At 38.6% G+C, this 12,169-nt stretch overlaps 2 protein-coding genes across 2 annotated transcripts in view; both read right to left on the bottom strand.

Annotated features, from left to right (window-relative positions):
- The window catches only part of madd (MAP-kinase activating death domain), a 52,050-nt gene extending 50,414 nt beyond the window's left edge, over window positions 1–1,636 (bottom strand). The window contains 1 exon segment of the mRNA XM_020608798.1: window positions 1,289–1,636. The gene's annotated coding sequence lies outside the window, so the exon portion shown is untranslated.
- Window positions 1,637–2,206: 570 nt separating this feature from the next.
- nr1h3 (nuclear receptor subfamily 1, group H, member 3) overlaps window positions 2,207–12,169 on the bottom strand; it is a 15,827-nt gene continuing 5,864 nt past the window's right edge. Inside the window, exons 3-11 of the mRNA XM_020608816.1 lie at window positions 11,126–11,208; window positions 9,728–9,970; window positions 8,214–8,480; window positions 7,880–8,085; window positions 7,059–7,238; window positions 6,685–6,784; window positions 6,290–6,403; window positions 6,034–6,128; window positions 2,207–5,765 (exon numbers count right to left, since the gene is read on the bottom strand). Of these exons, the coding sequence (XP_020464472.1) occupies window positions 5,619–5,765; window positions 6,034–6,128; window positions 6,290–6,403; window positions 6,685–6,784; window positions 7,059–7,238; window positions 7,880–8,085; window positions 8,214–8,480; window positions 9,728–9,970; window positions 11,126–11,168 (1,395 nt within the window). The 5' untranslated portion in view covers window positions 11,169–11,208 and the 3' untranslated portion in view covers window positions 2,207–5,618. The remainder of the gene's footprint in view (window positions 5,766–6,033; window positions 6,129–6,289; window positions 6,404–6,684; window positions 6,785–7,058; window positions 7,239–7,879; window positions 8,086–8,213; window positions 8,481–9,727; window positions 9,971–11,125; window positions 11,209–12,169) is intronic.

Raw genomic sequence — 12,169 nt, 5'->3', positions numbered from 1 at the left:
TGTGTACCAACAGTGGCAGCTGGCTGCATTGGTATGATGTCAGGTTGTATTCGGGTCGTGTGCCATCATGCAAGCTGTCATATCAAATTGAGTATAGCGTGCTTTTACGTTTTCTTGAGTCTCAAGAAGAGAGCTCAGGCAAATGTGTACTAGATAACAATGATGACATGCATTTCATTTAAAAATAAAACATGTAACAATAAATTTGGCTTAAAATATCCCACAAGTACATCCACATTTTACAATCATATTCTGACCAATCCTCACCCGGGAACCTCATGTATTTTGTGTGGAGGCTTTGATAAACAGACCTCTCATATCTGACCAGATGGTTTTTTTAAGATGTATATTTAAAGTACATTAAATGTACAGTATACATTGAAATCCATAACGTATTAAAATATTCAGCTCCAGGATGATATAGGTAGACCTTCAGAAATATATTCTGAGATCAGTTCTTGCACCAGTAACGTTACACCAGTGCAAGTCCGTTACACCATTATAAGAAATGCATTCAAAATCCTACTCAAGTAAAAGCACAGACATATACATATATACACAAGGTATCAATAGTACAAGCACTGTTCCTGCAGACAAATACCCCCAGTCAGCAATATAATCTATAATTTTATGACATATTAGGTTGTTGCACCATTTACTGTTATGCTATATCGAGTAACATGAAACTGAAATACTGCACTCAGTAGAGTAACTACGTGTTTAGTTGTTGTCCATCACTGCTGGCTTGACATTGAGTAATATATTGCAACTACAAAATGACGCTTCAGACTTAATGGGTGATGTGTTTAGCTACATCGGCACATGATTTCATCGGAAAACTGTCATGGTGTCAGTACAAGTCCCAAATTGGAGCAAATTTTTTCAATAGAGGAAAATTTATACTACAAAACAAGCTAACGTTAGCTGTGAAAATTAGAGTAACCACATACAGCGTAACAATTTCATGTCCGAATGTGATAGGGCAATGCCTACGACTGACAGTTTCAATGGAGCTGCTAGTGTAGCCTGTGGCTGACTTATCCTTCTTTTATTTATCAATTATGACACGCTGTCAGGCCTCGATGTTCACCCTAACGATGCATCCGCTCACCTCTGCTCTGATAGCTTTATGGTTTCCTACGCCACGAATGGATTAGCCAGCTAGCTGCCTAGCTGCTAACAGTAACGTTAACTTCACAAATAGCAAATGTAACAAATGGTGGCGACATTAAAACAACTACGGTGGATGTAGTTGCATAGTTCGGACGATGAGTAAGACCTTGCTTACCTGCTAACATTAGCCAGGTAGCTGCTGTGAAGTCAGCTGCTGATGACGGCCTGGGTAGTAGGTGTCCTCCTCGGTCACAGAGGCAGCGGTGTCTGTCTGAATTCACTCGTGTTTCTTTTAGATTACGGTATATCATTGGATGCATAGGTTACGGACGACGGCTGGAAGGACTAGCTACCATATCTAATAAGTTTCCACTATAATAAATTATGCGAAACGCGTATCCGCCTCCGAGCTCGGTGAACGAGTGACTCGGTCAGCTTACAACCTACCTTCCCAACATCCTCTTCATCATCAGTCCGCAGGGAGTTCCGCATACTCAGAGCTCGACCCAACGGAAGCGACGAACTAGCCTCCAAAATGCACCAAGTCCCACGGTTCTTTACAACTTTATACTCCCAAACTGTGCGACTGTTAGTTTAAGAGCATGACCGTAGTGTTTTTTTGTTTGTTTTTGCTGTTTTAATTGTCAGATTTTTCTAAATTGTCTATTTGCTTAATTTTACTAGATTAATGTTAAATGTTTTACTTTTGGTCTTTTATTTATCATTTCCTTCGTTAATTATTTATTTAGTTTGGTTGTTTATTTAGTCTGTTTAGTTTGTAACAAATGGGAATAATAGTAGGCACGTTATCAAACATCTTCTGCAACTTCTGAGGATATATTAAAAAATCATATATAAAAAAACCACTTGAAGGCATATATACCCATGTTAAAAAAACAGGAAGATCTTAATATTCAGACAGGTTACACACTCTTAAGTTATTCAAAACCTTCTGTAATTCCATCATTCGTCACCGGGAGTCAGTGATTTGAGTTAGTAATACAGAAATGTTTTACTCTCCAGCAAATAAAACCAATAAACCAAGACAGAATACATATATACTTAAGATGGTCTGATTTGAATGTCTAAGCATCAAAGAAAGAAAGCAGCAAACAAAGTGACTGATTTCAAACATGTCAGCACTACAGCACTGCTTTAATTTATACTGTACATACAAAACAAAGGTCCTCATGAGTTACAAGTATTAAAATAGGTTTGTATTTCTATATATCAATAATGTTTACAGTGTCACCCTTTGAGGACTAATTAAATGAGATCAAACCATTACAGTATATACAGTACAATTTCCTTTGACACCTACAGCATTAATAACATGTTCACTAAGAAACAGAGTTAAGAGCCAGCAACTGGTATGTTTTGCTCATTTGATCAGAGTATAGAACAACAGAAAAGGAAATTTCACTTTCATCCACTTCCCTCTGACCTGGATTTGTTTCCATTGGACAATAAGGACTATTTACCCTAGTAGTACAGAAGCTACTTTTAAACCTAATGGTTAGTGCAGTAACCCAAAAACCAACAGATAATCTTACACTTCATTCCAAAGGGACCCAAAAGAACGTTTTGCAAAGAAATCACTGGTATGGTTTCAAAATGCTGCACCCTCCTGTATTAATCTGCCTCTTTTAATACTGATCCAACTGTTAAACAGAAAACAATTATATTCAGCACTAAAGGATTAGAAGGATGTAACAAAATCAAAAACATGTTCCCATTTTTAGAGCATCAGTAAAATGTAAATAACAATTTGAGAGGGAAGGCAAAAGGTTTGATAAAATACATGAGAAAATGCAGGGACATCACTGACTTCTGACTTTGCAGTCCTGCCAACTATGGAACTCAATCCCTTTTCATATTTTGAATGTTGGAGATTTAATTCATCATTTTCAAATTAGCAATGCAAAATAATACAGGCAAAGGTGAGTATGAAACCAGTTTTTTCTTATAAATGGACTGCACTTGCTTCCAGTAGCAAAAAAAAAAAGACAGCTGTTTGTCAGGCATTTTCTAAGCAACTGATGGAGAGAGGAAGAAAAACACCCTGGCTCCTATTGTTACTGTGATGAATCTGCAGGGTCAAGAACATACCATTGTTAGTACAACAAAGACTGTGGAGGAAAAAACACCCATTTGTTTGTATTCATTCGACCCACCCACTAACAGGCAGAGCTCACTGCATTTTGCCTATTTACAATATTTTACCTTGTGGTGAATGAGCTCAACTAGTATGCAGCCAGCTTTACATGGGTCACAGGTATAGTGGGTTATTGTATGCTGATTAAATTAGCCATTAGATCCTTTAATCAACACAATAAAACACAAGAAACAATGTCACATATGGCAAATACAAACTACAGTTAATTTATGCTTTTACCATTACCAGAGTTATTACTAAGTTCACAAGAATTCCTTTGATTTGTTCTAAAAGGATTTAAAAGACACACACTCCTGTCCTGTGCAACAGAAAGAAAACAGCTCATCACAGAAGGAAAAGCACAGACAACCCAAGTCTAACACCAAAACAGAAATGATAAAAGCATAATAAACCCATCCCCAAATCATTTTGGTCAAGATCAAGCCAAATCAAATCTTGGGCTTTGTTTTTTTGAGTTGTATTTTTTTTTTTGTCATGAGTCTGTGAAGAATTTTAGCTGTAACATATAGTTGTGTATATGAAATATAATCTTATTAATCAACATCCGTAAACTGGAAGTCAAAAATGATAAAAACGTAACAGTAATCTGTAATGTCTGATTCTAACTGGTACCTTTAACCAGTGGTGAAAAGCTGATACGGTTGAAACAATTTGGCGCAAAAAGAATTTTATATCTTTGTTATAATGGGAAATTGCTACATAGACAGCTAAAGAAAAAGCATTGGGCTGTCCAGTTTTCAGCCCTCTTGATTCAATGCGAGTCTGGAGAGAATAAACATCACCACTATGAATTTACATTAATGTTGCCTTCTCATCCATTAAGTAGCATTTCAAGTTTTTACTGCACAGGAGAATTCTTGGAAAGCACAGCATAAATATAAACGCATAGATCTGTGTAGTTACATGTACTATAACTTAAAATGTAAATGTTTCTGCTCATTTGCTGTTCTCTGCTCCCGACCAGTTAAAGCTGTTTGCGTTGAGTACCTGCTCAAGGAAGACACTCATTCCATGGTAGATCTTTAGATCAAGTTAGTTTTGCACTTTATACTGAGCTTATCATTTTTCTTCAGTGTCATCAATAGAGTATTTTATGAAAAATAAAAGGCTGAAAAATTCTCTGCATTATGTTCAAACTATGTATGTTGCTTAGACATTTCTCACACTTTTAAAAATGCTAGGGATTAAAAAAAAAATCACAAATATTAAAATAACTGCACTGCTTACTAATGAAATGAAAAAAAAAAACCTACACCCATACACACAGTATAATGATGAAGATGGTGTTAAATAGAGGCAGTCCCTTCTATTTTGATTCATGAATACAACTTTGTCAGGGTGGCTTCCTTTTATAACCAACAGATCATCTTTACATTAAATCTGAAGACCCATTAGTACCACCCATTTCAAGGTACCAGTGCTGTGTATAAAAATGTAGTTACATCACCATTTCTCCAAAATAAGGGTACAGTCTGTCAGTCGCCTGCACATTAGTATGTGATTGTACAATCTTGTGGATACTTGTGTGCACTCCATACATTTTTCTTGTGAAAATAAATATACAATTTAAATGATGGTTTATGGGTATCCATACACTCAAACAGGTTGCTTATGCACTTGGAAGAATGCTCAAGTAACTGAAATAGAAGTAAAAGAAGCCTCAGAAATCCTCGGAGGTCTACTTCACATTACTATACCCGAGTGACTACATCAACCATGAGTTCTGCATTTACTTCGAAAGGAAAAAAACTACTTGCTGCCATATCATAATGAATAATACCAACCAGATGACCTACCATTTTACCCTAACATCAAGACGGTGGACAGCAGATACAAGTCTGCGCATGCCCAACACTGGATTCATTTCCATCACAATTTCAACTGCACATCCAGCTGTAATCCTGACATGTCAGAGAGCCACAGCCATGACAAGCTCAGAAATGATTAGAATTGTTAAAGGATGAATGTGGACCTGCACTAGACACTGACATAACTTTCAACAAATATAAAATCAGAAATAACTGGCTAAAGAGTTCGATGCTGGTATTTAATATTGCCACAATCATGTCAGCATCTACAACAAAAGAAAGGACAACAAAAGGCTTTAAAAAAAAAAAAAAAAAGAATCGGTGTTCATGTTTCTCCTCATGAACACAAAATAACTGAGCAGTCTCTCTGAGAGCAAAGGGCAATGATGTCCTCCTCTCACAAGAAAATATAATTTCAATGCTATAGCCAAACCCTTGGAAGAAAGGAGTCAGTGTTCCTGTTGGATGTCATGTCTTTCTCAGGCCTGATAAAGCCATGGAGTGGGACATCAGAGCTGCAGTCACTCATTGACATCCCAGATTTCAGAGAGCAACGGGGGAAGCTTCTTGTCCTGGAGGCGGAGCGCAAACACCTGCTCTGAGTGGACACTACTTAGTGTACGAAGGCTCACCAGTTTCATCAGCATACGGGGGAACATCAAGTGATCCTGTGGAAACCATGGCAACAAAATTAAAGGTTAATACTAGGAGAGGAGACGTTTAGGCCTTGGATCTACATCTGCAGAAATTACTTATAGCCCACTGTCAACTGCTGCAAAAAAGTAACAGGATAAAAGGTTAGGTGTCCAATATTTAATAGCAACATTAAAGTAAAACACTGTCTCCCATGAAAAACCTTAGCCTCAATGCGCTTGTTGTAATGATAATAACCAAATTAAGCTTCTCAGAATAGAAAAGATTATGCAACCAACTTACATTTGGTCTCTTTATCATAATGTAAGAGCGCAGTGCGTCCACATAGGGTTGCTGCAGCCTCTCCACCAGATCATGATCCTGCACATTTGGTCGATCTAAACAAAACAGATTTTTTTTCTTTTTTGGTAAAATGCAAAATCTGCAAGTAGAAACAGCCCATTTGTCCCTTAAAAAATTAACAGGGGTAGCAGTAGCTCCTAACTAGTCCTGCATAGTAATCATTCGCTGCAGGTTGTGTACATTTATGAATTCTGACCTGCAGAAAAAATGTTGATGGCAATGAGCAGAGCATATTCAGCCTCATCCAGATGCAGGTCATTCATTCCTTTTGAAAACTCAAAGATGGGGTTAATGAACTCAAACTGAAGACCTGAGGAGGCGAGAGTTGACAGACAGACAAACAAAAAGAAAAGTCACTTTAAAGGAGAACATACTGTATGTTGCAATAATACAGTGCGTGCTTTAGGCTTTCCTTAGCAAATCATCACTAGAAACAGTGAAGTTTGAGCAACACATTTTTTTCTATAGAAATTAATATCAAACTATACACAACAATTATGTGTTTTAAATGTTCATTTTTTTTCTCTGATTGTGACTAATTAATACAGTAGTTATATCTAACATTTTCTAGGGAGAAAAGAGCAAATGCACCTGCTTTGGCAAAATCCTCCTTATTATAGCTGAAATCCTTCAAAAATGTTATGCTATCGATAGCAGGGTTGTATCGCCGAGACGTCTCCAGCAGCATAATCTGAGGAAGACAAGCACATCTTGGTGAATGGAATATTAATATACAGCCAAACCAAGACAAACTGATATGCAGATATTCAAAGATGCTACAAATGACCCTGTATTTTGAATTGAGTTCTTTATTCTTTCTTCTGGAAGGTTTGTGCCTTCTGCTCATTTTTAACATATTTAAGTGCAGTACAGTTCCAAAAGCCTTGCATTCAGGGCAAAACAAACATTACAAAATCAAACTAACACTGACAAGAAACATCATCTGATCTTAAGTAATGATAAACCTCAATGGTAGATGTCTTCAGTAGTGCAATCTGGTCTTCCCTGGTGAGCTCCAGGAAACCAGGAAGCTGCTTAGCAAAATCCACAATCTCCTGGACTGACATGATTGCCAGCTCAGTGAAGTGGGCAAACCGCTGCTGACGCACTTCTCGGTTCTGCGGGTCCTGACTCTGTGGCCAGGGCTATTGAACACACACACACAAAAAACCATTAACACCCATAAGCAGATTAATGAATTGGTTAGCAAGGAGTAAACATTCCTTGAACATATTTTCAAAACAGCAAAGCAGCTTACACAGCATTTCCCAGGTTAGACCTGGACAGCATTGATGCTTCAATCAAGTACCCTTTTACCAGAAACTGACTACAGATGTGTGTGCGACTCTGTGTGCCTACATGCATCAGCAGCCACTTACTAACTGCATTTTGTCTGTATAGTAGCTACATTATGTCCTGCAGCTCCATATGTTGGCAGAATACCAGCCACCCACACTGAATAGCTATGCTAAATGCAGCCCCTGCTACTCGTTCTTTAAGTGAAGCTAGTTTTATTGTCACTAATTAATTAATTAATTAATAAATCATTAATTGTTACTATTGGAAACCAAGCAACATTTTGAAGGTATTCATGTTAAAATGTTTTGCCCATATCTTTAAATGGGCCTGCTAAATTTAGCAATACATGGGTGTGGGCTGGCAGAAGTTGTGTTCCAGTGTTTCAGTTTAAGTAAAAATTACTGGTCACAATATGGTTAACAATACACGACAGACAACTAACTGTTCAAAACCAAGCCCAAATCAATCCTCTAAGACTTTCACTTACTGTCACTTTTGGTCGGTCAAGGAAAGACCTCTTGTTGCATTGCTTCTGCATGGCCACCAGCTTCTCAATCATCTCCTGCTGCTGTGGATCCAATGTGGCTGCTTCCTGTGGAGGGGTGAGGGTGACCACGGTAGATGTGCGGGCTGTTTCTTCCTCCTGCTGCTTCTTCATCTTCTTTAGTCTGATTTGTTCCTCAGAAAGCACGCCTACAGGTCAGAGAGGACACAAACCTTGACCACAACCCAAAGCCTGAGTTAAAAGGATCCATTTTATTATGACACACCTAAAATGCAGTGGAATCTAACTCCGATTCATTTGGCAGACAGACACTCACACTGCTCCAGCATGCCTGCCTCCCGACACTTGCGCAGGCGGCACTGCTGGCACTTGCGGCGCATGTACATGTCCATTTCACAGCGGCCGTTGTTCTTGCATGTATATTGGGCACTTTTAATGACACTGCGTCGAAAGAAGCCCTTGCAGCCCTCACAGCTCAACACATTGTAATGAAAACCAGAGGCTTTGTCACCACATACACTGCACACCTCGTTGCCTAGCATCTTTGGAGCAGGCCCTTTCTTTCTCTTCACAGGCTGACCATCTACAGACACACAAGAAAGAGGTGTTAAACATTATTAAACTATTTCACTTAATGTAATTATCTGGGGCAGCACTTGCTCAATATGTGCAGAAGGACACAAAGTCTGTGTGTACCGTGACATTTGAATAAGGATTATTATTTACAGGCATTCTATGTAAATTAGCAAAGCTCACAAACATGTCTGCATGCAAAATGTGCAACTACATAATACCAGGTCTAAGCAAAGATGCCCAGACTTCCCTCTCTCCAGACACTTCCTCCAGCTTCTCCGGGGGAATGCAGAGGCATTCCCAGGCCAGCCGAGAGACATAGTCCCTCCAGCAGGTCCTGGGTCTTCCCCGGGGCCTCCTCCCGGTGGGACATGCCCGGAACACCTCCCTAGGAAGGTGCCCAGGAGGCATCCGAAACAGATGCCCGAGCCACCTCAGCTGGCTCCTCACGATGTGGAGGAGCAGCAGTTCTACTCTGAGCTCCTCCCGGGTGACTGAGCTCCTCACCCCATCTCTAAGGGTGCGCCCGGCCAGAGAAACATACTCAATGAAAATCATTTGGCTCTACCTCATTTTTTAATACACAGTACAATCTAATCAAACCAATTTCAATAATTCTGAATAATTAAAATCTATATTAATTTGATGCTGTAGTTATAAGCATCTAATGTTTTTGTTCACTACACTATAAGTATACATGAGTTAGCAATGACAAGATGTACTGCAGCACTAATGGTTGGGACTGCACTAAGTTGAACATGGGTAATTTAAGGTATAACTAAGTTTAACTGTTAAAATTCAAATATAATGAAATGTAGAGTGGACGTCACTCTGAAACTGAGACAGAGGTTTAATAAAAACTTAAAAACTACAATTAGCGTGCTCAATAACATGGCATCAGGGGCTGACTGTCTTAGAACATATACTTAAAGTATTAAAATCACAATCTCATTGAAAATTAAGCAAAAATGAACATCATAAAACTTTCTGGACTCGGTTTTCTCCTTCATGCCCTAAGATATTCATTTTCATTGTGATAATGCACTCAGCAAAGTCCTGTTTTCCCTCAATGATGATTAAAAATAGTGACTAAAGCAGAAGCATTTACAAAAACTGCACATCGTCTATGTTTCTAAACTATAGACTCCTAAAACTGATGTTTGCCATTTTTTAATGTATATATCCTGATAATGTCAGTTCTGGAAAGAAACATTAAAGCTAATCTTATGTTATTTAAACTCAGTAATTTTCTCTCACCTATGCTGGCAGATGTGTCACCTGCAGCTGGATCCAACTTGATGTCATTTGGCTGTACCAGCAGAGGGCTGCTCATCTCAGTCATTGACGAGCCATTATGAGGAGGGACAGGAAAACCATCTGGCTGAGAGAGGTCAGCCAGTGACAACAGGCTGTCATGCTTCATTGCGGTGCTTCCACTGCTCTCCTCAGCCATGCAGTCCAGCTGCAGCTCAGGGGCCCTGTCAAACACCTTAGTCTCATCTGACAGGAGACACAAACACAACACCATTCAAGACAACCACCTATCTCCTTGCACCTGTTTTCATCACACTTGTGACATAAATGTTTACATTCACCAGCCAAACGCTGATATACAACAGAAACACACATACAATGCAGTGTTTTCTATAAATTGACTTATTTGTGGCGGGACGCCACAATGTCAGCATTTACTGGCACATATTGACTTAAAATAGGTTTAAATTTTATTTCAATGTGGTGCTGTACGTAGCACATGCTCAGCCCCTCCGTGCCCCGCTCACTTTTTCCCTCTCACAGACACAAACACATGACAATGGACTGTCTGTGCACAGCTCCTCCTCTGTGTTTTTGTAACACAATGCTGTCAATAGATCCAACAATTTTAATGTTATTAGCAAGCTAGTATGGCTTGCAAAGCTAATGTTAGAATACAGCTGTTGTTGAGGTTATCACACTGTCTATAGCATGAATGTATATGGACTGCTCTGCAAGTGGCTGAAGCTAATGCTAGTTCATAAACTCTGACGCTGAATGTTTGCCTCTTCAGTCAGGGCAGTATAAAAAAAAAAAAAACAAACATGGGGAAAGCTGATCAGTCCGACCAGTGAGATGAGCGATCCAATTGATTTGTTTCGAATATTTACTGGCTTTAACCAGTGCTGCTGAAGCAGCAAGAGGAGGGAGGCAGCAGCCAACATGCTGCTGTTGTGGGAGAGCTAGTGCAAAAAGGGCAGATGAGATGAACATCGCAGAGTATAGTATTACTATATTTAATAAGGAAAAAATAAATTATGAAACCATGTAATGCAGTACTCATGGAATAGATGCTACTGTGAAGATTGTAGTGTTTCTGCTGAAACCACTTTTGTTTGAGACTGTAGAAATCAAAGAGGTCATGTGGGACATATGGATGTATTTTAGGATAGTGATTCAACAGACACTCATGCATGAAACTAATTTCATTATACAATAAACAGCATGTTTCCTTTTACATGGACAAAATAAAATGTAATACAATATACAAACCACGCTGGAAACCCACTCCTAGAGCATACAAGAAAAATAAACTTGGTGGCATACTAGAACAATGAGGTATATTGGGAGAATTCAACCCTGACAGTTTAATATGTGTGTGAAAGAAACTGTTCATCTTACCATGACCAACATCTGGGATATCAGTCACAGACAGCGTGGACATCTTCTGCACAGCAGCTTGTCATTACGAAATCAACATGTACCTGGCCAAAAATAAATAAATAAAAATAATAATGATAATAACAATCATATTCTACTACGGTATCAATTTTACAAAAGATAAAAATAAATAAAAATCACACAATCATAAAGAAAATCCCCTGGAGCTAAAATATGCTTGCAAATCAATTTTATGTACAAGCTACATCAGCAGTCAGTCATCAAGGGGGCAGAGATTTTCCAAAGAAGAGATGGACTACATGTCTGCAACCTCATGTGACATACTATGTCTAAGACTCAGACACATGTCCAACTGCAGAACTGTATGCTTAACTTGAACTTTTCTTACTTTCAGAGGACATTTCTGTTACAATAGCTGCTGAGTGTGTTTCCCCCAAAGACATATTGAGGCAATGTGATAAACAATCTAATGTAAACCTGCTGACACTCTAGGTGCATTGTGCGACTGTATCTAGGCTGTGTACACAAACAAAATTACAGTCTCACACAGATATTGCAGTTCTTAGAAAGATCGAAAATATCAAAAACTTTGAAATCAACTCTGACCCTGCCTGTAAAAATGCATGTACAGGAAAGCCAACTGGATGTAAAAGCAGAAATGAAAGTTTGTCATGTGCCAAACAAGGATGCATTTCAGGAAACTGATTCAGCAGACACCCATGCATGATTTTGGCTATTTTTAATCACCCTGAAAGAAAACCTATTTATCAAATATATTGTATAGTCTTCTGTAATTTTCTTGTGCACTTAATGTTTTCATGTGAGACAACACAGGACTGTGTTCGTCTCCCCCCATTTTATAAGAAATTCACAAATTGACAAATTGTGTATACAGATACATAGATTAGATTGATTAGATAGATACAAAGAAATTCTGTTTAAAGCAGGCCTGCTCATTAATTTGTGACATTGCCCCAAACTGTCAAACATGATGAGGAAAATAAATAGAAGCATCAACAGTACAGCGAAAGAGAATCTCCAGCA

Source organism: Monopterus albus, unplaced genomic scaffold (assembly GCF_001952655.1).
Source record: "Monopterus albus unplaced genomic scaffold, M_albus_1.0 scaffold95.1, whole genome shotgun sequence".
Taxonomy (NCBI): domain Eukaryota; kingdom Metazoa; phylum Chordata; class Actinopteri; order Synbranchiformes; family Synbranchidae; genus Monopterus; species Monopterus albus.
This window is presented reverse-complemented; position numbering and strand designations above follow the sequence as displayed.